This window comes from Beta vulgaris, chromosome 6 (genome assembly GCF_026745355.1).
Source record: "Beta vulgaris subsp. vulgaris cultivar EL10 chromosome 6, EL10.2, whole genome shotgun sequence".
Taxonomy (NCBI): domain Eukaryota; kingdom Viridiplantae; phylum Streptophyta; class Magnoliopsida; order Caryophyllales; family Amaranthaceae; genus Beta; species Beta vulgaris.
This window is the reverse complement of record NC_079207.1, coordinates 46,496,767-46,524,557: the sequence shown is the minus strand read 5'-3', so window position 1 is coordinate 46,524,557 and position 27,791 is coordinate 46,496,767. Positions and strand designations below refer to the sequence as shown.

At 35.3% G+C, this 27,791-nt stretch overlaps 1 protein-coding gene across 3 annotated transcripts; it reads right to left on the bottom strand.

Annotated features, from left to right (window-relative positions):
* Positions 1 to 21,286: 21,286 nt before the first annotated feature.
* LOC104896765 (putative glucose-6-phosphate 1-epimerase) lies at positions 21,287 to 26,545 on the bottom strand. 3 transcript variants are annotated; one of them, XM_010683551.3, is made up of 9 exons: positions 26,387 to 26,545; positions 25,883 to 26,026; positions 25,013 to 25,087; positions 23,905 to 23,961; positions 23,665 to 23,822; positions 23,439 to 23,570; positions 23,124 to 23,226; positions 22,905 to 23,004; positions 21,287 to 21,946 (listed from the first exon to the last, which is right to left on the bottom strand). In XM_010683551.3, the coding sequence occupies exons 2-9, from the start codon at positions 25,955 to 25,957 to the stop codon at positions 21,729 to 21,731; spliced, it is 918 nt and encodes a 305-aa protein (XP_010681853.1). In that variant the 5' UTR covers positions 25,958 to 26,026; positions 26,387 to 26,545; the 3' UTR covers positions 21,287 to 21,728. The 3 variants fall into 3 exon arrangements, with proteins under 3 accessions (XP_010681853.1, XP_010681855.1, XP_010681854.1); XM_010683553.4 differs by lacking the exon at positions 26,387 to 26,545 and adding an exon at positions 26,187 to 26,336; XM_010683552.4 differs by lacking the exon at positions 26,387 to 26,545 and adding an exon at positions 26,141 to 26,263.
* Positions 26,546 to 27,791: the final 1,246 nt, after the last annotated feature.

The window sequence follows — 27,791 nt, the reverse complement described above, 5'->3', positions numbered from 1 at the left end:
GGCATAACCAAAAGGGTTACATTAGAAGGATTAGTAGGATTAGTAGGAACTGCATCCACATCCCTTGTAATCCTATCATCCCCAACATCAACCTCTAAGACTGAGTTAGATGAAGGCAATAGATTATTATGGATAACAAGCACCCACATTTGAGTTACTTTCCCTTTTTATTGTCTCTTTTTATCTTCACACACATGCCCTATTTTTTGGCATTTAGCACAAAAAGGAGGCAACCAATCATACACAACCTTCTATTTAAACACCTTCCTCCACACTAATTTCCTCCTGAATCTTCCTAGTTACATCCATTTCCACCAGGATTCTTGCAAAAGAAATCCTAAGCTGCTTAGTGGTGCATTCATCAGCATATATAGGCACCCTAAGGGTACTACCTATCCTGCTCAGTGAATCTGGGCTCCAACAGTTCAATGGAAGATTATGCAACTTTATCCATATTGGAATCACTTTCAGAATTTCTTGATTCAAACTAAAACTCGGAGTCCATTGCTTTACTATCATGACTTTCCCAAAAAACAGATAAGGTTCAGAGTATAAAACTGCATCCATATCCTCAACTGTCTCCATTTTCACCATGAAGTAACGCACATAATGTTTATAGATTTTAGGTTCAATCGCAGGAACCCATTGTGACTTACAGTAGTTTGAAATTGCCATTAAACTAGACTTGTGTCCAATAACGTATACTATTAGTCCGTTTTTCCAATTTTCAATCGATCTCTCAACATTACTTTTATCCAACTTTGAGACATTTTCGCCATTAACAACACTAAGAGCAACAAAATTTAAATCCATACCTTTCTTCTATATCTTACTTTGTGTCATACTCCTCCAAAAGTTGTGACTCGTTTCCCCAAGATCGCCTCCATTCACCGGCGTTGTAGTCACTGGATCCAGAACTTCTACCCTCGCAGGTCTCAACACCATAGTTTCTGTTTAATTGCTTTCCACAAAATCATCACCCACAACTTGCTTTTGGTTACTACTACTAGCCTTGATAGAGTTACCAGACCCCTGTGCCTCTTCTCCGGCACCGGAGCTCTTCTTTTTCCGTCCCATCCACTACTTGGCTCACAATAGCACTTCACCTTATCATGCACCTAGAGAGCATTTAGGAGGAAAAAAAAGAAACAACTTTTTTACAAAACTAAAATGTCCTTAGCTATGGATTTTTAAAATATTTTAGTGTATATATATATATATATATATATATATATATTTGAATATAATTTAGTTTTAAATAATTTATTTATTTAAAAAGGTTGACTATCTTGAAAGTCAAAGGAATTATTAACGATTTAAGGAAGTTAAAATATTTTTGTTAAGGCGTGCTTTGAAAAATATTTGAAATATTAATTGGATTTGAAAAAAAGAAGTTTAAATGGCCTTGAGGAACCCAAATACTAAGAACCAGGAAAATGACTTCTAATGATGTTAGGAGTTTTAAATCATCAATCCTATTCATCATTCAATCCTACTTTAAATCTAATTGCCTTTTCCTAAGCCCAAAAGGAAAAAATACATATAAATACCTTGAAACCAAATATTTTACCCACACAAAACTTTCTCTCTCCTCACACACACATATAACCGGCGGTATTCCCCCTGGCCCCTCTTCCATGTTATTTTTCTACCTTCTTCTTCCTTTCTTCTTTTTCAAGAAACACTTTATTCTTCACCAAGAAACACCACAACTCCGCAATCACCACCACCACCGATTTGCTGCTGCTGCTGCCGCCGCTGCCAGAGTGCTGCGGGCGTCTTCCTTCTTTGTTCTCTTTCTTGTGGTTGTTTGATTTGTTTCTTCCTCCTCAAGTTTTGTTTAAGATTATGTTTTTATGTTTTTTTTAGTACTAATGCTTAGAGGCTTTAATTTACTGTTTTATGATGAATCTATGATTATATAAAATATGTATTGAAAGAATAAAAATTCAGATTTAATTATTATATTTAGGTTGGATTTTTAATTATCAAAGCATGGGTTTTTAGGGTGTTAAATATTGAAAAATCATAGTAGCATGTTATGAACTATGAAATTTATTTAACTTATGAATTTAAGCATGTTTAAGTATGTTGAAAGGGATCTTTAATAAATTCTAAGTTGCTGGAATTTTAGAAAGGTTGTTATTAGTGGAGTTTTATGGATTTTCATGACTAGTATAGTAGTACTATGCTAGGAAATATGAGTACTTGAGGTTTTAATGATAAAAACAACTTTTAAATATTTTTAAAGGGGATTTAAAGTATTTTAAAGTTGCTGGAATTTATTTGGAGTATTGATTTTAAATTATATTGGTTGTTTTAGGCGAAGATTACTCGTAGGCGATTTTTAAAGTGTTAAAGGTGGCCTACCAATTTGTCTACACAAGGTACGTAAATACCTATGTGTTGTTTGATGTAGTATCATGATTTTATATAGGAAGAAAAAGTTATGTAGTATCATGTATAGGAACTTGGTGAGTTCATATATGATTTCTATTATGATTGAGTTTTACATGTTTTATGCCTATGTGCGAGCATGTTAAGTATGAGATTTAATTATGAGATATAATCATGTTTGTATGGAATATTGATGCAAGCATGTTGGTTGTGAACTTTATTTATTAATTCACATGGGAAAATTAATATATTTATTGAGTTGCATCATGATTGAATCATGTGTTCCCTTATATTATTATTTTCACTACTTTATGAGAACCGTGGACCTTATTTGGTAAGTTGATAAAGTATGCCTTTGAAAGGTAAGTTGGTTGTTGGCTAGGTTCAACAAATAAGAAGGATTGAAATAAAGAAGGAATTAATCTTGGGTTGTAAGTTGTATGATCACTTATTTAATCCTAAGATAAAAAGGAATAAATTTGTGAATGGATGATTATATGCATTTGTATTGCTTGTGTGTCATAACAAGTAATAATTGGTAAATCATGTAAAGTGTAACTTGGATAGTAATAAACTTTAGACTGGTGGACGTCTGAAGTTGGACAATCAGGATTTGGGGTACAAGGTGAGCGAGCCATGGCTTTTTCTGGGAATTGGATTGATCACCTTTCCTATTTTTATTCAAAGGTTCCTCGACAACGCAGGTCATTATGGAATACGGAGTCGAGCGCGTATTTCGTCTTCCTAGGTGAAGGCTGGTTTTTAGATAAGACAACTCAGTCCAATAACTATTCCATTAAAGTAATAAAAAGATGGTTAGAGTTTAGTTCAGTAAAAGTTATCTGCAAATTGTTATGTTATTATTTATCCCTACTTAATATTTATTAGTATCATGTTAGGAAGGTTTATTTATTATTATGTAGTACTCAGCTTTGCTGACTACATGCTTTGTCTTTGTCTGTTGATCCTGGCTTTGCCTTATTGATCTTGTGATGACCCATTCTTGGTGAGAAAATTCCTTATTGCATTGACATCTACAGGTGTGCAGATGTTGCATCATGGGGATTTGAAAATGGAGAGCTTGTGTAGCATATTGGTTTAATTATCATTTTAGTAGGAACATTATATTTAAGTTGGTTTGAAGTTAACATTAATAGTGTTTTTGGTTTTAAAATTACTTTGATTATTTGTTATATTTCAATTCCAAAGTTTAGTTATATGTTTTCCGCTGTAAAATTCTGAATAAGCCGATGCGTTATCACACGTTCGATAATGCTTTGATGATTCTCTAAGTTTTATATTGAAAAGGTATTTTTCAAAAGAAATAATTATCTGGGTGTTACATGAAGTGTTATGCCCCTCATCCATAAGACGTCTCTTAAGGTCATTACACTTTTTTGGTACACACCACCTGCCCTTAAACCTCAAACTTCCATCATCAAGGATCTTAAAGTCGACTTCCTTACCTTGCATCATTCTATCCTTAATCTTATCTAGGTGCTCATCCCCAACTTGACCCTCTTTCATCTCGTCGAAAACTGACAACCCCAAAGATAAAGCACTCAGTCTTGCCTCACTTTCCCCAAGATTTAAAATTTCTAGGCTCAGCCTTTGCGTATCTCGACACAACTCTTTAAGGACTATCAAGGCACTCACACTATGGCTCGACTTTCTACTCAAGGAATCGGCGACTACATTTGCTTTCCCCTCATGATACTGGATATCTAGGTCTTAGTCTTTAATCAGTTCTAACCATCTTGTCTGCCTCATATTAAGGTCATTTTGGGTGAAAATGTACTTCAAACTCTTATGGCCGGTAAATATCTTACAAGTTTCCCCATAGAGGTAATGTCTCCAAATCTCCAATACAAACACTATGGCAGCTAACTCTAGATTGTGGGTAGGGTAATTAGCCTCATAAGGTTTCAATTAACGCGACGCATACACAATTACCTTTCCATTCTGCTGAAACACCACTACTACAAAAAGGGCCTAGGAAACCAGTTGAAAATAGCCTAGGAAACCGTACTATAACACATCGCCATCTCACAAGTGTCCTAGGTTAAGAGACTGGTTATAATGCCTGGTTTCTTTGTTTGTTTAGGAGACCATTTGACAGGTAAAACCAGTCTCTTAGGTAAGCGTACATATCATATGTAAAGAGGATAAGAGACCTGTTAACATTTAAAACCAATCTCCTTACCTACCTTTGGAAACCATTTATTGACACAACTGTTTTCTTAGGTTTATTACACATTTAAATAAAAAAATTAGAATAAAATACGGTATACAAACATTTTCCTGTAACTGATCCTAAATTTGCAGATCCTTGTGTATACGTTTTTTGTTTTCGATAAAACAATATATAAATAACTAAAAAAATTTGTCTCAAAGCATCAATTTCTTTCAATAAAACCTTAAAAATAAAGTCTCATCATCATGAATCTTAAAATCGGCTTCCTTACCTTGCTTCATTTTCTCCTTGATCTTCCCTAGGTGCTCAGTCTTGCCTCACTTTTCCCAGGATTTATTATTTCTAGGCTCAGCCTTTGCATATCTCGACACAACTCCTCAAGGACTATCAAGGCACTCAAGCTATGACTCGTTTTTCTACTGAAGGCATCAACAACCACATTGGCTTTCCCCTCATGATACTGGATGTGTAGGTCATAATCCTTAATCAACTCCAGCCATCTTCTTTGCCTCATATTCATGTCTTTGTGGGTGAAAATGTACTTCAAGCTCTTATGGTCTATGAATATCTTACAAGTCGCTCCATAGAGATAATGTCTCCAAATCTTCAATGCAAACACTATGGAAGCTAACTCTAGATCATGGGTAGGGTAATAAGCCTCATAAGGTTTCAATTGATGCGACATATACGTTATTACCTTCCCATTCTATTGTAGCACACATCCCAAACCATTCTTTGAAGCATCATTATACACCTTAGATCCCTCATACCCATCAGGCAGGGTCAAAAAAGGTGCGGAGGTTAAACGTTCCTTCAAAATTTGAAAGGCTTCTTCACACTTTCGACTCCACTCAAATATTGAATCTTTCTTCATCAAATTGGTCATGAGTCTCGCTATCTTCGAGAAATCTCTCACAAATCTGCTATAATAGCCTGCTAAACCTAGGAAACTTCTAATATCTGACACATTCTTGGGAGTTTCCCACTCACTCACGGCTTGAATCTTAGCAGGATCTACAGAGACTCCTTCCTTAGACACATAGTGACCCAAAAACGCTATCTTCTCCAAACTAAACTCACACTTAGAGAACTTAGCATATAATTGATTCTTCCTAAGCGTCTCCAAGATAATGCTCTAAGTGCTCATCATGCTCTACCTCGTTCCTCGAATATATCATTATATCATCAATGAAAACCACCACGAACTTATCTAGAAACTCATGAAAAATCCTATTCATTAAGTCCATAAATATGGCAGGAGCATTGGTTAACCAAGTGGCATTACAGTGAACTCATAGTGACCATAGCGCGTCCTTAAGGTAGTCTTAGGTACATCCTTATCAGCTACCCTCAACTAGTGATACCCCGAACACAAATCAATCTTCGATAACACACTCACTCCATTTTACTGATCGAATAGGTCATCTATTATAGGCAAACACTAGTGGAAAAAAGCAGTAGGGCTGCGCTGAAATTGGCATGTAGGGCTGCACTATAAAAGCGCAGCCCTTCACTGTGAAGGGCTGCGCTTTTTAGGTAAAAGCGCAGCCCTTCTAGCCATGAAGGGCTGCGCTTATTAGGTAAAAGCGCAGCCCTTCATGGCTAGAAGGGCTGCGCTTTTACCTAAAAAGCGCAGCCCTTCCTACCAAATTTTTTTTTTTTTTTTTTTTTTTTTTTTTTTTTTTTGCATTCTTTTTTATAGAAAACAAGATGGTCTCGTCTCTAATTAGAAATGATATCGATAAGAAACAGAAAATGACATTTGAAAGTTGCAATATATCAGCAGAACTAAAAGCAAGCTATCGATAGAATTTGTTGGGATTCTATTACATAATTGCAGAAAATCAAAATACATGAGAGAAAATCAGAAAATCAAAAACAGAAAATCAAAAAATGTTATTACATAATTGCAGAACGAAAATGAAAAATAAGGAACAAAAACTAAAACTAAAATACAGAAGAACGAAAATGAAAAAAAAAAGAACAAAAACTAAAACTAGAAGAACAAAAATGAAAAAAAAAAAGAACGAAAATGAAAAATAAAACATCTGCAAGTTCCACGGCACTTCAACAACTTCGACGGCGCTGAGCCGCCTCTGAAACAAGCAACAACACCGGATCTTCAACAACTTCCACGGCACTTTATGTCGCCTTCTGTGCATCTCTCTTTGAATTTCTTGATTGCAGATCTCTCTTCAAAAAAAACATAAATACGATTTCTAGATCGCATAATCAGGAACTTAAAAGAATTAGATCTAAAAGTTTTTATAAAAAAACAAAATCAAAATTCCAAAAACGGACAAAGACGAACGAAACGATTTCAAAGATGTATTTCGAACAAAATTAAAAGAATTAGATCTAAAAGTTTTCATAAAAAAAATACGATTTCTGGATCTAAAAAAGTTTTCATAAAATTAAAAGGGAATTTCATACCAGGGGGTTGATTTCGCTTTGGATTCCGATCCGACGAGATTTTTGCGCTGCTTTGGATTCCGATCCGACGAGATTTTTGCGCTGCTTTGGATTCCGATCCGACGAGATTTTTGCGCTGCTTTGAGTTGTTTGTCTGGGAGAGTGGGAGAGACTAGAGAGAAGAGGGAGGCGTGAGAGAGAAGAGAGAGAAGAGGGAGGCGTGAGAAAGAAGAGAGAGAAGAGACTAAGCGTGAGAGATACTAAGTGTGAGAGAGAGGGCTGGTAATTCATTAAAAAAAAAAAGCCCATAGAAGGGCTGCGCTTTTTTAAAAAGCGCAGCCCTTCTGTAATAGTAGGGTTGCGCTTTTTAAAAAAGCGCAACCCTTCTATAGTAGTAGGGCTGCGCTTGTTTAAAAAGCGCAGCCCTTCACAAAACAGGGCTGCGTTTTTCTATTAAAACGCAGCCCTACTTTAACGAAGGGCTGCGTTTTATTTAAAAGCGCAACCCTACTATATAGAAGGGCTGCGTAATGAAGAAAGCGCAGCCCTTCCGGCGCAGCCCTTCCTCCCATCCTTTTTCTTGTTGTTGATGATTACATTGTTCAGTTCCCTATAGTCAATACACAACCTCTTACTCCCATCCTTTTTCTTCATAAACAACACTTGAGCTTCCCAAGGAGATGCATTAGGCCTAATATACCCTTTCTCCAGCAAAACTGCAATGGCATCTTCAGCTCACTCATCTCAGGCGGTGTCATTTTATAGGGTGCCTTAGATATATGTGCAATTCCAAGAACTAAGTCTATGGTGAACTCAACAGCTCTTGCAGGTGGCATACCCAAAATCTCGCTCGGAAATACATCCATAAACTCGTTCACAATTGGGACATCCTCGATATTCACCCCAACTTCATTACTCACATCCTACACACTACAGAAAAATAATTCACAAACCCCTTCTTCATCAACTTCCTCACTTGCATCGCAAAGATAACCCCATAGTTCTTAGGTTTCCCAAAATGTCTATAGGAGGTAAATTTCCCTAAAGGGTTTCTCAAAACTACTTATGAACTTTACAGTCTCTCGAGTTGCTGCTTTGGTTGTAGGAGATTGTAGTTTACTTTTACCTTCTAGTTTAGTATTAGAACTCCATAATTGTTATTATGTTCCAACTATTACTAAGAATATTGTTTCGATTTCGATTTTGGATTCATAAGGTTTTTCATTTCAAATTAAGAACAATTATTGTTCTGCTTATTTGAATGATTTATTCTATGTCTCAGCCATGTTATCAAATGGTTTATATGTGCTAGACTTAGAAACCCACATCTATAATATAGACAGTAAAACATAAAACAAATTATTCAAATCCTACATACTTATGGCATTGCCGATTAGGCCACATAAGTTCAAAGCGTAGTGAGAAGCTTCATAGAGATGGAATTCTCAAATCATTTGATTTCAAATCATTTGATACTTGTGAGTTTTGCTTGATTGGGAAAATTACAAAGTATCCTTTCAGAGGTTTAAGTGAAAGGGTCAATGAACTTTTAGCCCTCATTCATACAGATGTGTGTGGACCTATGAGCGCGTCGGCTAGGGGCGGGTATGGTTACCTCATAACTTTTATCGATGATGTAAGCAGATTTGGACATGTTTACCTCATACGACATAAGTCGGAATCCTTTGAAAGATTCAAGGAGTTCCAAAATGAAGTACAAAACCAACTTGGGAAGAAAATTAAGCATTATGATCCGATCGTGGTGGTGAATATTTATCTCAAGAATTTTGTGATGATTTAAAAGATTGTGGAATACTTTCATAATGAACTCCACCAAGAACACCACAGTTAAATGGCATTTCTGAAAGAAGGAATTGAGCTCTACTAGATATGATTCGATGCATGATGAGTCTTGCTTGTCTTCCTATTTCATCATGGGGATTTGCGCTTCAAACAACGACATTCACAATTAATGAAGCACCACTAAAACGGTGGAAAAGACACCATATGAAATGTGGACTAGACATGTTCTAAAGTTGTCTTTTCTAAGGATATGGGGTTGTGAAGCCTATGTAAAATGTTTACTCTTTCTGATCGATAAGCTTTTACCCAAATTCGATAAATGTCTCTTTGTAGGTTACCCAAAAGAGACTAAGGGATACTATTTCTACAACCATAGCAAAAACAAAGTGTTTGTTGCTAGTAATGGTGTGTTTATGGAAAAGGAGTTTATTTCCATAAAAACAAGTCGGAGTAATGTATATCTCGAAGAAATTCGAGATGAGCAATAGATGGATGAGGTTAACACCTCATCAAAGACGGTCCGATATGAAAATGCTCAGGAGGCGATTTCACGTGCCTCCTACCGTTCCACTTGGAGATACTCCATGCAAAGTCTCTCAACTTAATGAGGTGGAAACTTCTTTTGTTGTTCTCGAACGTATGTCTAATAGGACCATTATTCCGTCAAACAGATATATTGATTTCTTTTGATTGAAAATTCTGATCTAAGCATTTTTTAAATAGAATAACCTACTAGCTACAAAGATACTTTAGAGAGTCAAGACTCCGAAATGAGGCCATGAAATTTGAAATGGATTCCAAGTCTAAAAATCAGGTATGGGACTTGGTTGATTTTCCTGATGGGGTAAAACCTATTGGATGCAAATGGATTTTCAAGTTGAAAACATACAAGGATGGAAACATTAGTATTTTCAAAGCAAGGTTGGTGGCAAAAGGTTTCAAGCAAATTCATGGTATTGACTATGATGAAACTTCCTCACCAGTAGCCATGCCGAAGTCCATTAGGATAATCCTATCGATTGTTGCCTTTCATGACTATGAAATATGGCAGATTGATGTCAACACCGCTTTCTTGAATGGGTTCTTGAAAGATGATGTGTACATGACCCAACCTCAAGGTTTTGAAGATCTAGAAAATCCATAGAGGGTATGCAGGCTTAAGAAGTCCATTTATGGACTTGAGCAAGCATCAAGGAGTTGGAACCTCAGATTTGACGAGGCAGTCAAGAAATTTAGCTTTCTCATAAATGAAGAGGAATATTGTGTATACAATAAGTTAAGTGTGAGTAGTATTAATTTTTTGGTCTTGTATGTGGATGACATGCTTCTCATAGGAAATGATAAAACCATGCTTAAGTCAGTCAAGGAATGGATTAAAAAGTGTTTCTCTATGAAATACCTAGGAGAGGTAGAGTACATATTAGGATTAAAGATCTATAGTGATTGATCGAAAAGAATAATTAGGCTCAGTTAGGAAACTTATATTAATAAGGTTCTTGCAAGGTTCAAGCTAGAAAACTCCAAAAGAGGTTTCATTCCCATGCAACATGACATTGCACTTGGAAAGACTCAGTATCCTTCGAGTCCTAATGAGGTCAACCATATGAGTAATGTTCCTTATTCTTATGCAGTAGGATCCATTATGTATGCCATGATATGCACTCAACTGGATGTTGCATATGATTTGAGTATATGCAGCAAATACGAGTCAAATCTCGGAGATGCACACTGGATTGCATATGATTTAAGTACTTGGGAAGGACTACGGATAATTTTTTAGTTTATGGTGGAGATGAGGAGTTGGTTGTTACTGGATACACCAATGGAAGCTTCCAGAGTTACAAAGATGATTTCCGATCTCAATCTGCTTTCATATTTTGTCTCAATGGAGGATATGTGAGCTGGAAGAGCTATAAGCAGAGTACCATCGCATATTCTACAACAGAGGCTAAGTATATTGTATAGCAGCATATGCAGCAAAAGAAGTTGTTTGGATCAAAAAGTTCATTAGTGAGCTTGGTGTAGTTCCCGACATAGAGAATGGCATCGATTTGTATTGCACTTGTTCCTTATAGTACAAAAAAAACAGAGAAAGAAAAGAAAGAAAAACAAAGCTAAGTAGTCTTGTTCCTTGAAGAGAAACAAGAACTAAGCACTAGGAAGGGAAGGGGAATGGTGTTCCTCAACAACTTCTTCTTCAACCACATCCTCCAACTTCTTCATCACCACTCCATGGTGCTCATCAAGTTGCTGCTTCAAACTCTCAATGGTTTAGGCCATTGTCTCCATCTTCTTTTGTTGGTCAATCAACGTATAACTAAGAACTTTCATTAAACTCAGCATCTTATCAGTTTTGGCATCTAAAGTCCAGTGGAGGTAATTATAAAACTTAATCATGTGTTGTGCAGGAATACAGACTTAATTTACCCAGCCACAATCATCTGAAGGAACTTGTTCCTCTCCCTTAGAACTAGAGACAGTAGGTGGTTTTGATGGAGGAACTGGGGTGGTTTCTTGTGAAGGACCAGCTGTTCCTGAAATAGAAACAGATGGAGAAGTGGTGGTATAAATGGGAGGAAGAAAAGGTGGTGGTGGTGAAAGATCAGTAGAGGTGGTGGAGAAAGGATTGGGGTCAGTCATCTCACCTTTCAACTATTCAAAGCTAGAAGGAATAGAGAAGGATGAGGGAGAGATGGAAGAGAGGATAGTGTGGGGAACAAAGATTTTTGGTGAGGGTGGAGGAGTTTGTGCCTTAGGAGAGTAATGTTCCTGTTCCTCCGCATCAAATAGGACTAAAGGAGAGTCCTTGTTGGAAGGAACAGGGGCAGTTTGAGCAATTTTCAATCTAGAGCTCTGCCGAACTCTTTTATGAACATGTGGGGTAGCCTTTTTGGCTATGGTTTTGCGCCTCTTAGGTTTCTGTTCCTTAGGTTCTGTTGGGGCAGGAACTTGTTCCTCCAGAATGACTTCAGTCAGTTCCTCTTCTATTGCCCTAGGCAGTTTCCTCTTGTTAGAGGAACTGGGAGCAATTCTCCCTTGAGTCAACACTCCCTCTTACACAGAGAGATCCAAACCATATAATGTTTTCTCATTGAGAATATTTCCTTGCTTTATTTTTCAATGTAGGCCATCCAGTTATTTTTACTTTAAAGTGATGAAGTAGAGAAGTAATTAACTCTATAGCCAACTACACAATTATTTTCAATACAATGAGTGAGATGTTGGATAAAGAGAGAAGGAGAGTTTATTTGGATGTGGTGGTCAAGGCAGAACATGTAACACATATCCAAGAGACCCACTTCATTCCTCTTTTCAGTTCGAGGAATGAGTGCTCTCCAAACCAGGTTAAATAGAATTTTGTGAACATGATAGAGAAGGTTATGGTTGATTTTGTTTTGGCCAGCAGTTCCCTAAAAAGATTCAACAATCTTGTCTTGGGAAAAATTGGGAAAGGAGACAGTTCCTTTCCTTTTAAAACACACATCAGTTCCTTTGCAAGGAACTTCCCAAATTTTTGCCAAGGTTTCTTTAGAAAATTTTATCCCCTTACTTCAGTAGTACAAATTCCATCAGTGTTGTTGAAATTTGCACAAAATTCATCCATGGCTAAAGGAACTAAGGCATTGTTAAATGCGGTTTCAAACAGGTATTCCATACCCTGTTCCTTTAGGATGTTGGTTAATTCATTGAATTTTACCTCTTTTGCCCACTCTAAATCTATACAAAAACCTAAAACATACCTTGATTCACTTCTTTCTACGCGTTTCTTGGAGGAAGAAGCAATAGTTCCTTTGGAAGGAGCAGGGGTAACTTCTTCTTCCCCCTTAGCTTGTTCCGGGGCTCTTCTTCATCATCCTCCCCAATTAATTTTCTCTTCTCACACTTCTTCTTGGTGATTCAATTTTTGTTCTTCTTCACATGGGTTTCTTGAATTTGTTCGATTTCTAGGGTTTTTGATGGAGAAGAGGGTTTTCCATTTTGAGGTTTGAGAGATTTTGTGTTTGGAAAAGGTGAATTGCGAGTGTTTTTGCCATTTTGTGAAGTGAATTTGGGTTTTTGGTGTTGAAGGGTGTGAAGAAGATGAGTAATGGTGAGATGAAGCGACTAAGGAACACAGTTTTGGGATGAAAGAAAGAGGAAAATGCATGTAATAGTAGATGAGGAGTTACACGCAAAAAAAAAAAGAAGAGAAAAATAGATAAAAGAGAATCATGATTTGATTAAATCTGATTCCTATATTTTTGGGGTTTTTTTGGATCTTTTACTATTTTTATGGACTTTTAATTTTGGAAAGAAAATAAACTCTAAGGAACTTGTGCTATAGGAAACAATTGCTAATTAACTTTTATATTATGCATGTTTCTTTAACTTAGGAACAATAAGGGAGTATTATGTGACATTTGTGAGTTGTTTTATTCCTTTGAATTCATGTTTATGTTTTAACATCTCAATTTCAATGGTCTTAGGCAATCAATCACAATCATTTAATATCACATAGAGTAAGTCAAATAATTCAAACATGAGGGATTGGAAAGGAACAATTACTTAAGTTTTTTAACCTAACTCAAGCCTTAATTTTTCATATCTATCTCTTTGTAGAGGCTTGGTTAGTATATCAACAATCTGATTTTCAGTTTGACAAAAACTCAAGTTTAATCGAACCTTTTTTCCACATTTTCTTTTAGAAAGTGGTGTCTGATATGTATATGCTTAACTCTTGAATGATGCACTGGATCTTTGAAATACTAATGACACTAGTATTATCACAATAAATAGGAACACAGTTGAAGTTTATTCCATAGTCACATAGTTGTTGTTTTCCAAAGCATTTGAGAGCAACATGCAGCAGCAGCTACATATTCTGCTTCAGCAGTGGATAAAGCAACTGTGTTTTGTTCTTGGTCTCCAAGAAACTAAACTATGACTAAGAATTGAATCCATACCTGAGGTTCTTTTCCTATTTACAAGATCTCCAGCATATCCTTTTAACTCAAATGTGTCACTTCTTGGATAGTAGAGTCCAAGATCATCTGTTACTTTAAGATATCTAAGTATTCTCTTCACGGTGTAGATGAGATCCTTTGGATTGCTTGAAATCTAGCACACAAACCAACACTGAAAGCTATGTCTGGACGACTAGCAGTTAGATACAAAAGTGAACCAATCATTCCTCTATATTTTGTTTGATCAACACTTGTTCCTATGGAGTCTTCATCTAATCTAGTTGAAGTTCCCATAGGAGTGTGATTTATCTTTGATGTTTCGAGGCCATATTTCTTTAATAGTTCCTTTATGTATTTTTGTTGGTGAAATATTATTCCTTTTTCAGTTTGCTTAATTTGTAACCAAGAAAGAAATTTAACTCACCCATCATACTCATTTCAAATTCATTACTCATGAGATTTGAGAATTCTTTGCATAATGTTTCATTTGTTGCTCCGAATATGATGTCATCAACATATATTTGAACAAGTAAAATGTCAGTTCCTTTCGATTTTAGGAACAAGGTTTTATCACTTTCCTCTTTTAAAGTTGTTTTCTAAAAGGAACTTTATCTCATACCATGATCTAGCGTGGTTTTAACCCTAAAGAGCTTTCAAGCTTGTAGACATGTTTGGGAGATTATGTTTCAAACCAGGGGGTTGTTCAACATATACATCTTCATTTAGATAGCCATTTAGAAATGCACACTTAACATCCATTTGATATAATTTAAATCCCATAAGCAGCAAATGCAATTAGAATTCTAATGGCTTCTAATCTAGCTACAGGAGCAAAGGTTTCTTCATATCTATTCCTTCTTGTTGATTATAACCTTTTACTACAAGTCTAGCTTTGTTCCTGACAATGGTTCCATATTCATCTAGTTTTTTTCTAAACACCCATTTTAAGCCAATTACTTTTTGTTGTTTAGAGAAGGAACTAGATGCCATACCTTGTTTCTTTCGAACTCATTTAATTCAGCTTGCATGCAGTGATCCAATCAGAGTCAGTTAGCGTTCTTCATGATTTCTTGGTTCCATCATTGATAGGAACGCATGAAATGCACAAAAGTTCCTTAACTGAGATCTAGTTTGCGTACCTTTGGATATGTCACTTATTAGATTCCACTGGATGTGACTTTTGTTGTCTCCAAGGTTTTGGTTGAAACTTCTGATAGGAACAGGTTATTCCTCGTGAGTTCCTTGAGTAGATGAGGAGCTATGATTAGTTGTTCCTCTGTTAGCAATGGTAGACTCAGTTCCTTCAACTTGAGGAATAGGAACAGCTCCTTCACCTTGAAGAACAGGAACATTATCATTGTTATGAATGTTTTCATTTTCTTCATTCCTTTCCTCTTTTATTTCTTCTTCTTCATTTGAATATGCAATCTTCTCATTTGGTCGTACTAACCCAATCTCATAGTCATCGACCTGATATGCTTGGATTGTATTTGTCAGATTCATCAAAGATTATGTGAATACTTTCTTCAACACACATAGTTCTTTTATTGTAAACTCTATAAGCTTTACTATGTGATGAGTATCCTAAGAATATTGCTTCATCACTCCTTGCATCAAATTTTCCAAGATTATCTTTCCCATTATTATGAACAAAACATTTGCAACTAAATATTCTAAAATAAGTGATATTGGGTTTCTTTCCAAAGTAAAGCTCATAAGGAGTTTTGTTAATGATAGGTCTCATCATGGCACGATTAATTATGTGACAAGCAGTATTAACAGCTTGAGCCCAAAAGTTCCTTGGAAGTTCACTAGCAATTAGCATGGTTCTAGACATTTCCTCCAAAGTTCTATTTTTCCTTTCCACAAACCCATTTTGTTGTGGTGTCCTAGGGTCAGAAAATTTATGATCAAGGCCATGATCTCTGCTTAAGTCATCAAATTTATAATTTTCGAATTCTTTACCATGATCAGATCTAATATGCATTATTTTGTGACCACTCAAATGTTGAACTCTTTTAGCAAAGACAAGGAACTCATCATAAGTCTCATCTTTACTAGAGAGGAAAATAACCCATGTATACCTAGAGTAATCATCCACAATAACTAATACATACCTCTTTCCACTTCTACTTTGAATTCTCATAGGTACAGACAAGTCCATATGAATTAATTCTAATGGTTTAGTGGTGCTTACTATAGTTTTAGATTTGAAAGAGGATCTAACATGCTTTCCTCGGGCACATGCATCACAAACTTGATCAATATGAAATTTTATAGATGGTAATCCCAAGACGAGATCTTTTGATCTAAGGTTGTCAAGTAATGAGAAGCTAGCATGTCCTAGACGCTTATGCCAAAGGAGTGAATCATCTTCAATTACACTAAGACACGTCAGATTGAGTTTAGGAACAAGATCAAGATCCACAATATATGTGTTCCCTTTCCTTGTTCCTTCCAAGATAACTTTCTTAGTTTTAATTTTAATGATCAAGCATTTTTCGTTATTAAATTCGACAACATTTCCCTTATCACAGAATTGGGAAATACTCAATAGATTATGTTTTAGACCTTCAACTAAAAATACATTTTCAATGGAGTGTGATGGTGATTACCAACCTTGCCCATGGCAACTATGTTACCTTTCTTATTGTCACCAAATGTCACACTTCCACCTTTGTAGGTTGAGAGTGAGAGAAACTTAGTTTTGTCTCCTGTCATATGCTTGGAACAACCACTATCAAGATACCATGCGTACCAAGGATGTCTTGGCCTAGTGGTTAAGATTGAGGTGCTGTGAACAATAGGTCACAGGTTCGAATCCCCCCCCCTTTCTTTGTACCGCCTTCGTGGCTCATATGGATCAAAAAAAAAAATCAAGATACCATGTGTTGTTCCCCCTCACTCCAACCTGCAAAAATCAACAAATTGTTAGTTGTAGGAACCCCTTGTTTCGTGGGTTCCTGTTCTTGACTAAGACTTGATTTGACAAACCATTTCTTGTTACTTATCTTCACATTTTTGCCAATCATTTCAGTTTTTAGTTGACATTGATTAATGTAGTGACCTACCTTTTCCACAGTACATACAAAATTTATCACTAGGTAGGTCAGCATATTTCTTGTTCTTGTTCCTTTTCTTGTAGTTTTCAAAACAAAGACCTTCTTTTCTTTTAGTCTGTGGTCTCTCAATCCACTTAGAAACAACCATCGTTTTGCCTCTGTTCCTTGCAACAACCGGTTCCTTCTTAAGATTAGAGATCTGTTCCTTCAAAATTTATTAGATAATTTTCATTTTTCACACTTTCATAATATTCTTTGATTTTTAAGTTTTTGTCAAACAAATCAAAGAATCTAGTTTCAACATCTGTTCTCATTTTCTTAAGCCATTCTATGTGTTCTTTGCAGACTTTAAGAGCTTGTTCAGTTTGTTCACGTTTTTCACGTTCATCTCTACATTCAAGAATTGCATCATAAAGAAGATCATATATTTCAGGCCTAGTTTTGCAATCTAAGTCTGACTCAAGTCCATGTTGGCTTACCTCAACATTTTCTTCATCTTCTTTTTCATCAATGTTTGCAATGAGGCAAAGATTTGTTGTTTCTTCTTCCTCTCCCATCTCTGAATCTCCCCAAGCAGCTATCATTGCCTTGCGAACGTTTGCCTTAGAGAAGGGTGCCTTGGATTTTTGTTCCTTTCAGCAAAGCGTTCCTCGTTCCTTTCTTTGGTTTTATCATTTTCCCAAAGTGGACATTCCTTGATGAAGTGATCTGTACTCCACATTTACGACAAGCAGCTTTGTTAGAAAATTTTTAGTTTTACCTTTGAAGTTCCCGTTCTTCATGTTCCTATACATCTTTCGAAATTTTCGAACCATGAGAGCTGCTTCTTCTTCTTCTTCTTCTTCTGAGTCAGAGTCATCTTCATCATCTGCTTTGAGAGCAATGGATTTTGATTTGGAGCTTTCACCATACTCAGTGTCAAGGTGAAGCTTATGAGTCATAAGTGACCCAGCCAGCTGTTCTAAGTTGAACTTAGTGAAGTCTTTTGTTTCTTGTAAAGCAGTGACCTTAGCCATCCATCTGTCCTTAGGAAGACTCCTAAGAACCTTTCGAACCTGTTCCTCTAGATGAAATAAACTTTCCAAGAGAAGCTAACTCATTAATAATGTTAGTAAAACGAGTAAACATCTCTTAATGCTTTCCTTAGTCTTCATGGAGAACAGTTCATATTGATTCATAGTAAATCAATTTTAGATCTTTTGACTTCATTAGTTCCTTCGTGGTTACTTCTAGTAAATCCCATATTTGCTTTGCGGATTTGCATCCCATGATCCTATTATGTTCATGGGGTCCAAGTCCACAATGCAACATTTAAAGCCATGGCATTTACTTCCATTTTTTCAAAATCAGCTTTGTCATATTCGAGAAGGGTTTTAGAATTACCTCATTTTTGTCATTTGTAGTTGTGACCTCGAAATCACCAACTTCAATGACTCTCCATACCTGGTAGTTTTCAGCTTTGATGAATATCTCCATTCGGTTCTTCCAGTAGAGTAGAACTTCCCATTGAACATGGGAGGCCTTTGCGTGGAGTAACCTTCCTCAAGTTTCTCGGTGGTATTCATTGTTCCTTGGATCTTTTTCTCAATAGGGTTTCCTATCTTTCGTAAGTTCTAGCTCTGATACTAATTGTTATTTCACTAGGAACACTAGAAGAGGGGGGGGGGTGAATTGTATGTGTAGAAATAAACGTAACTTTTTACGGAAATTCAAACTTAAACAAATAAACAAGCTAAAGGAACACAAGGGATTTTTACGAGGAAAAACTTCTTGGGCCCAACAAGAAAAAAAGCCCTCGACCACTAGGGATTTTAAACTCAACTCTTTCACTAATTAGGCCAAACAACTTTGTTACAACCTAATTCTACTCACGAGCCACACCTTGAGTTCCTAAACTCAAGTTCCTGAGCCACTGTTCCCTTAACAGCAGTTCCTCTGAACTTCACTCGACATTTTCTCACTCTCACTTGCTTTACTCAAAGCTTCTCTCTTACAGAATTTCACTCAAGGTCCCCTTACCCCCAAAAATCAAAATACAATTGAACGAATAATAAGCTTAGTGTAATTAGAGTAAGAAAGCAAGAACAAATGGCTATTATGAGAGAATGAAGGTACTGACACTTTAATTAGTTAAACTCACTAAATCACTTAGTCAGACACACTTTGGACCTTAATCAGACATTAATATTTATAGTGTTTGTAATTTAGAACGTGGGATTAAAACATGTATTTGTGAAAAACCATTATCCAATGATGTTCCCTACCCCAAGGAACGCGTTCCTCAAACATCCCACAATCCTATGATCATTTTTAGACGTGGGAGTGTTTTTAGTTACTGCTCCTCAATTATAGCAACCACTTTAAGCAGTACTAGAAAATATGGTTTAATTAAAAACAAATTAATTATTAAATGTGAAATTAAATCATTTTAATATAAATATTATCTTTAAATTACTTCCGTAAAAATCGAAAAGTATTTTTATTATCTTTCAAAAAATAAAATCTTTTCCTTAAAAAGATTTTCGATAAAATCAGATTTTTCCTTAAATAAAATGATTACCTACATTCTAGGCATCATTTTCTCAACTGCCATCAATGTACCGTTGTAATGCTTCAACCTAAGTCTAGTTCCTTTAACTTATAAGTTTAGTGCCAATTCGTCTGTTCCTTACCAAGGAACAAACTATCATTCTCATACAAAACTGCCAATATTCCTTACCATCTTTACTCGTTCCTTTACAATGGAACTAGAATTAAAAAGCCTCGCTTTAGTCTTCTTGCTCCAATGCTGCTCCAGTACCAAATAGAGAAACATCTTCACTTAGTCTTCAAAATCCAACCTTGATTTCTTCCTCGATTTAGTATTCTCTTTATTCCTTTCAATGATACCTTGAAATTCACTCACTTAAACAACTTGTTAGTCCAGTACTTAGTTTGCATCTTTGTTCCTTTGTCATCATTAAAACTAGGTTTCAACATAGTGATGGTTAATAGGAGTGAAAAGTTAGGTTTGCATGAAGGTCCTTCTATCCCTCTCACATTCCAATACATGATCCACATCTTATTTATGTATACATGGTCGACGTTCATGATTAACATCATATGAATGTTGCTCATGAAGCCAATAGGATCCAACAAATGTCATGTTTCAAAAAAAGGGTTAAAATAAGGTTTTTTTTGGTGTTGGACCGACCTAAAAGAGTTTTAGCTACAAACCATCATGTTGCAATTAAGATGATTAATAAAGAGCCATAAGTTAGGGTTGAATAAGGGTCTTGTTAACCCTCTCAGATTCTAATACATGAGCAACATATTGTCCAAGCATGGTTTGCTCTGATGGATGCGCAAACTTTCCTCGTCTTCTACACTTAGACTCATGTGTTTCATTTAATTTGTGTTTCGAGATACAACATAATTTAATGCATGAGCAAGAGAATCATTTTGGATTGACGAAGTCTTCAACCCCTCCTTCCTTGATGTAGCGTACATGGAGTATTAGTTGTTGAGTCAGTGAATGTGAAATTATTTTTACGAAGGGAAGTGTGTATGTGTTGCTGAGGACTATTATTGTTAGAGCCATGAAGCGGAATTTTTTTGGAAACTAAAGTGAAATTAATTTGTATAAACTAAATTGTACTAAAAACGGTGAGGAAACTAGCTAAATTGAACTGAATTTCCATCCATTCAGTCCAAATAACAAGACCTTACGATAGAAAGGGTTTAATGTAAAAGTTGAGGTTCTCTAGAGATTCCTAGTTACATGTTGAAAGATGTCAAAAAAAAATTGATGGGAAATATTGTAATTTTTGGTGGGCCATGAAAAAAACAACCATTTAAAAAAGGAAAAATTCACAAAAGAGAGCCCAACTATTACCCATTTTCTTTGATAAGTCCCAACTATGAATTATTCTCTACTGGTCCCAAGTTTACTATCTTGTGATTTTCATAGGTTCTGAGTTACTTACAACCGGTTTAGAATGTAAGATTTTTAAATATTTACCATCTTCGAACACTTTCAGCAAGTGACAAATACCTATAAAATGGGCCAACGTTTAAAATCTTACCTTTTAAAACGTTAATATGTAATTCAGGACTTATAAAAATCACAAGGTGGTAAACTTGAAACCTGTAGAAAATAATCTATAGTTGGGATTTATAAAGAAAATGGGTAATAATTAGGCCCATTTTTGTGAATTTCTCCTTTAAAAAATGTAACAAGAAAAAAATGGAGGGAGTAGGTTTTTGAAGGAAAATTATTCAGGATATAAATCTCTCGACACCATATCGACCAAAGATGAAAAGACAGTTGCTTAAGGGACGAAATTTGGTCTTCAAATGCTTGTGGTGTTTCTCCCCCATTTACCCAAACAGATTTTGGCTTCTTGTAAAATTGTTTCAGCTTCTTGGGATCCCCATGTATTCGGCCTAAAACTTGATTCTCAGGACTTTACTCAAACAATACTTTTTCAGATTCGTGAGAAGAAAAATATTGTTAAATAGCACAGACAATTGTCTAGTTTGGAGCAGCCGGATAACTTTCCAGCTTTGAGCTGATGTTGATGACATCTTAGATACAAAGTAACAGTTTAAATGATGCAATGTATACTAAAAATCTGTAGATAGCTTCCTCCTGTCATCAATCTCCCCTGAATTTTAAAGCATACACTTTCATACGATTCAATTCTTTCTTCGTGAACTCCTGGTTGCTGACCAGCACTCATATATATTATAGATCCTACAAGACCAGCATCAATCTGCTTATAGTTTATCGTTTTATGATTTCATTGTAATAGATAGTCCACAGAAAAAGATCGCCGTATGAGCTGCCAGAATACGAATAATAACAAAATAATCTCTGCGGATGTAAAAAAGGAGCAGAAATTGTAACTTATCAAGAGTTAACTTTTTGGGATGCACTCAGGTAAAGCCATAAAGCACTTTCCGAGGATCCAGCTGCCCACTGCAATAACTTGAAGATACAGTTGAAAGTTCTTGATAGCCCTTCCATTCCTCTGAAGGTTTCAAGACGATCTGTGATTCAACCGCAGTTGAATCCACACAGAGCATGGATTTGTAGTCCTCATCTCCTAAGTCAGAAATAGCCTTGGCTTTCTTGTCCCAAGGATTCCAAACAGCTGTTCACCACATATCAAGGAGTTTTGTAAAGGTCCAATGAAGATATTACACAAACCATCCTAAAGCTTATAGCATGCAGATATCATAGGTTTCGTTTTGTCATCTTAAAGCAAGTCAGGCAAAAGAAAAAGACGATTTTGCTGTACCCCTATATATATGACATTTTTGCATAACCATGATAGATTCATACAATCAATAGAATTCCCAATGTATTTCTTTGTTTTTTCACCTAATTCTAACGTACTCTGCTCATAGTTAGTTGCCACATTGTCCTTAAATTTCCTAATGATTGATACTATAAGATCTCACAAAATCCTTTTATAAAAGTTGTTTTATGTCAAGTATTTATCCTCACAAGAATTTTGAGGGCATAAATATAATCAGAAACCATTATCATTTTTAAGAAATGTGTCTTCATTCTAAAGATAGCACTCTGGTTTTTTTTTTCTTGCCAATGTTTTTGGGATTTAATTTCTTATTTCTCCTAAATTAACTTCTTCCCCACACAAACTTCTTATATGATATTAATGTTTCCACCATTAACTGTCTTCATTGGTAACACCCCAAAGCAAATGGCAAGAACATAAAAGTTACAGAGGTATTAGAACTGTATCAGTGACTAGTAACTCTGGAAGGAGGGAGTATGTTAATGTGATAAATGATAAGTGATAACCCAAATCCTTTAAAGCGTTGAGCAATTTATTTGGTAGTCATCCTAGAATACCACATCCAGTACCTTTTAATGTTCAGTTCTAGTCTTGTTGAAGTACCAAGTATTTTCTTGGCCAAGCCTAAGGTAGGGGTTTGTTAACCAACAGTTAGCAGGTAATGCATAATCTCTGATGAAAATAATTACCATGATAAACTGGTCAGATATCTATTTTTGTCGCAATCCAACTAGTTAAAGATACATATAGGAAGGTCCAAAAGAAATGGAATTATAAAACATGTAAATACCTGCATCAGGCATGCCATCTTTACGCAGCACAAAAGTGCGCTTCTTCTCATGATCTATAATAGCAATCTTCGACGGTGTTCTCAGATAGACACGGTCAACCTACAATAGAGTAGTCGTTATGGATTGAAAGGAATGAAAACTAGCTATTTAATAATATATTTTGACTTGCCTAATGTGCAAACACAGTCAAAATGGTAGATAAAAGTTTAATAAAGTACCTCACCATCGAAAGTAATTGCATCTGCCTGCTCTGTGTACCTCTCTCTGTTCATCAGATTATCAAGGTAATCTAGTGTCTCCAAACCTTCAATGCGCACTTCACTGCAAATTAAAGTGGATCATGCATCCCTTCGAAAAGAAAATTCCAAAATTTCTGTTCGTAATACTAGAAGACCACTTATGCAGCTTTGAAGGTGACATAAGTGAACAAGAAGCATCAGTTCTCTCATATACCACAGGATTGCAAAAGTTCTAGAAATGGGGTTTACAATTCTAAACAGCGTGATTTCAACAAAAAAATATCTGTACCAAACCTGATATCTGATATGGACAGGTAATTCCGTAGGGCAAACATGAAAGAGAAGCTTTTGTTATCGATATTTCTAACACGAGGAATCAAAGTGAGCTTCCCGGGGCCGAGAGAAATTCGAAGCCTCAACTCAAAGCTGCATGAATACAATATATTTTTAGAACACATTATCCGCATGGCTGACGAAGCTACCTTATATTTGAAGTTGTAAGACAACGATAAAAGCAGACCTCTGTGACCATGTTTTTAGATCATCTTCTGTGGACTTCAATATCAGATCTACAGTCGACTGATTAGTTACAGGAGACAAAGGTGCTGGAGAGTCATCCAGTGACCACATCCTGTTCCTAGCCAATCCGTGTCTCTCAAGTGAGCCAAAATTTCCAAACTACAACAGGAAAATAGCGGATAAGAATGCGGATTTACAAAAATATAAAAGTTGTATTTTGATTTCTTGTCAATAGGCTAACCTGAGGAAAGCAGACAGGAATCCCTCCCCGGACAGCTTTCGGTGGTTTCCATATGGCCTGTCAAGCATCATTACTTGTGCGTGGTCAGCAAAAAAAGATTCAAACAAATAACTATCAGCTCGCTTTGGTTATATTAGCCCATTTCTAGACAGGCTTGCAGGAAAAAATTGGATATCCATCACTTTAAAATCTTATGAGCCGATGCCATAGGGCAGTCAAACTTTGGGAAAGTAATAGGCATCTATTCCAAACAAGGACATGAGTAATTATCAAAAATCCAATACAAAAGCATAAGCGTATCCCACATACCAAAAGCTTGGACTTTAAAGATGCTCTAAGAAAAAGGGTGACGGAGATTTTAAAGAACTTATGCTAGAGTTTCTCACCTGCCAATTCTTCAAATTAGATTTGAGCTACATGCATTATCTCTTCAACTTATGTGTCATTTATGTTATATTTCTGACGATGTGAATGTCATTTAGCTAACTTAACACAGAGCATCAGTAAGGTATTTTTCATATCAGTCAATGTCAAATGCATCAGCATACTTCAAGTTGATTAAACAACTATTTTGGTTATCGCAGGGACCTTGAGTTTTTTGCCACATTTAAGGAAAAGATGACAGAGATATGACATCCTGTATCCATTATTCAGTAGCAGAGCAAATGTTAACAAGTAACACGGCATAAATAAGTAAATAAATAGGTCATTTGATAAAAAGATAAAAGTTATGGTCATCCTCATTTCACTGATCTGAAGAGAACCGAAAGTGAAAAAAGATGTTTGGTCATCTTTGCATATTTTTCTGGGGATACTTCCAATCCAGTTATTTGTCCACTCAGTTTTATTCTCTCAAATATGGACAGAATATATATTCTGTAACTTTTTCTATATCAGTGTTCATGGCTAATAACTCTCATGTCACCCTAACACTAACAATTTTGAAAGAAAACAACGTAACAACTACATAAACATCAAATCCATCATTATTGTATCCTTCTGAACATGATTTGCAGTTTCAAGGAATATAATATCCATGTTTCAAGATCTAAATGAAAACATTAAGGATTGAATTTGTCAAAAAAAAAAAAAAAAAAAAGTCCATTACCTTGCTGCTCATGAAAAGCAATTCTTCTCTTCGTTCATTTTTCCAAGAAACAACTTGCCCCCCATAGAGTAGCACCTAAAAAAAAAAGTCACTTACTTCTATATCCGAGGACCGAGCCAATCACCACAAAAAAATTTGGTACTGTTGTTAAACATGGAAAGAAGCTTTTCCCATATTCATCTATACCCTGTTTTAATCTTGGCTGTGAATAAAAATCCTAAATTCCTACTTAACTATTGCTTGATTACCAAGCAGTCCATCACAAATCCAAAGCGAATTTCGGACCCTCCTTTCTATATACCGACGACTGAGCATTAAATCAGATTTCAATGAAACAAAATTTAGAACTGACTAAACTGTGCACATTTTTACAATCATTTATATATAACTATGCATGATTTACACCTCAAAAAGAATATTTTCCCCTTCTATATTAAAAGCAAAACCAGAAAATTACATAGATAACTTTCACAAGATATTAAGAAACAACCACCCTATAATCCTTCTTCTTCACCAATTTTAGGAAACATCCTTCACCCAAATTAGAAAAGTCACTATGCTAAAATTAGTAATGTCCCATGTACTGGCTCTCTGATCACTCATATAACTCGCAATTCGCTTTGTTCATCCATGATCAAGCAGTTTTTCAACCCATTTCTCCAAATCACAAAAATCAGAACTCAAAAAACTTTTTTTATACTTTATGGGAATTTTTTATTTAGTGGAAATAACTTATAGGAATTTGATATATGCATGTCAAAGAGTAGTACATCCAATCTAACCAATTATAAAACATTTCCCAAAAAAGCAAAAATAAATGAATAAATAAAAAATTAAAAAACCTATGAAGTAACAAAAAATGGATCAAACCTCAGCAGATGATCCCATGGGCTCAGTCAACAGAATTCTGGGCAACCCATCAGCATCAATCAGATTGATTGGCATCTGTTTTAACCTTAATCTTCCTTTCAAATTCCCAACAAATGGGTATAATTTTCCTTTTCTCCACTCCAGCTGCAAAACCCCATCAAATATTCATGAAAGACCAAAACAAGAGGAAATTAATGGGTATTTCTTATATCAATCAATCAATCAATATAAAAAAAAAAGTTCGAGAAAAAGTGAAACCTGATTTTTCCAAAATAAAAATATAAATAAAAGAGGAAAGACATACAAAGAGAGTTGAAAGACACCAACAAACTAAATAGAGTAGAAGTCGTTGAGTAAAATACAGGAAACCAGAAAAATGAGCAGTAGGTAGATGGAAGTTAACGTTTTCGTTAAATTATTTTAAATGTTATTATTTCCTTCTTTGCAAAAATAAATAAATAAATAACTAGTAGTTGAGTAATAGAATAAATGTAAGAGGCTTACGTTCACGACTTTGGATGTTAGCGGTTTCGAGTTTGAAATTGGCAATTAGCACCAACTCTTAGTTTATGAAATTTACGAAGTCTATGTTTGATTATGCAAAGGAACAAATATAAATATATATATAAGCATATTAAGAAATAAAGGAATGTATACATATGTGTATCCTCCACACAACCATAAAACATTTCTTTCCACCCATGAAATAAAGTAAATGAATAATTTGATTCCTTTTTCTGGATGTTTCTCACCAGTCATTCATCAATATTCTTTTAAGGAAATTAAGTAATTTATTGACGAAATGTTATGCATTAGCACACCTAAAAAATATGCTACATATTGAAAAAAGAATATAAAAATAAAAGATATGAAGGGGGTTTTTGGATCGGATATTCGAATTCTAAAAAATCCGATATCCAAATTTGTTGTGCATTTTTTCTGTATCAGATATTGCAGGTGGATTTATAGGCCTATGCGATATGAGCGCAAACTTGAATGCTACATTGAAGGTTATTGATTTCGAAAATGTAGTGAAGAAGAAGTCGCCAAGAAGCTTTTAAAGTAAGATTTATAAATTTAATTGGATAACTAGGAAATCAAAGGAGACAATCAAAAGGGACATTATCCAATGTGAGTTTCTCCATCATGACTACATATTTGGTTAACGAATCAAAATTGAGCTTGGGGATGAATGTATGAATATGATCATGAATCTTATTCACCCATATTGGCCTCTAGTAAGTACGACTCATTGTATGAGGTTGAGGTGGTGGAGTAGTGGTATCGCTTCCCATCTCTTATCTCTTAGGTCTAGGGATCAAACCTCATGTGACTCCTTTGAGAAATTGCCCCATATCTCCCCTTAAGCGAGTCCCCTTCATATTACCAAAATATAAATAAAAATACGCCTCATTGTCTAATTTTATGCGAAAAAATAATCAAACAAAAAATAATTCCGTGCACCTTTAAATTTAATCTTAGTCGGTTAATTTAACACGTAAAGAACTAACTTTTGTGATAAGTTCATTAAACAACCAAATTAATGCCTATTAGGCATGAGAACAATTATTTAGGTCCTTGATTAACAAATATATTAAGGGTGATGAGAGCAATAAAAATAATCAATCATATAAAAATATACATAATACAAGCAATATTGGAAGCAGAGTCAGACTATTCGATATGCAGTTTTATATTCCATAAAAATATTGTGTCTCTCCAATTTAATACTCAATGAAGAAACATACCATCATCCTAATTGGTCTAATCCAAATGAAAAGCAAGCATAAGAGCTAAGGCCAAAATTATTTTAAGAAAGACAAGTATTTTTATGTATTCCAAGCCCATGATTAAGAGGTCATTTAATTATTCATGATAATTTATTTTATTATTAAAGCCAAATTTTGAA

Coding starts and splice junctions, on each gene's coding strand:
- LOC104896765 (XM_010683551.3), bottom strand. CDS start 25,957: ATGCCAATCAATCTGATTGATGCTGATGGGTTGCCCAGAATTCTGTTG. Junction 23,962..25,012: donor TGCTTTTCATGAGCAGCAAG/GTAATGGACTTT, acceptor GATGCTTGACAG/GCCATATGGAAACCACCGAA. Junction 23,571..23,664: donor CTAAAAACATGGTCACAGAG/GTCTGCTTTTAT, acceptor GTATTCATGCAG/CTTTGAGTTGAGGCTTCGAA.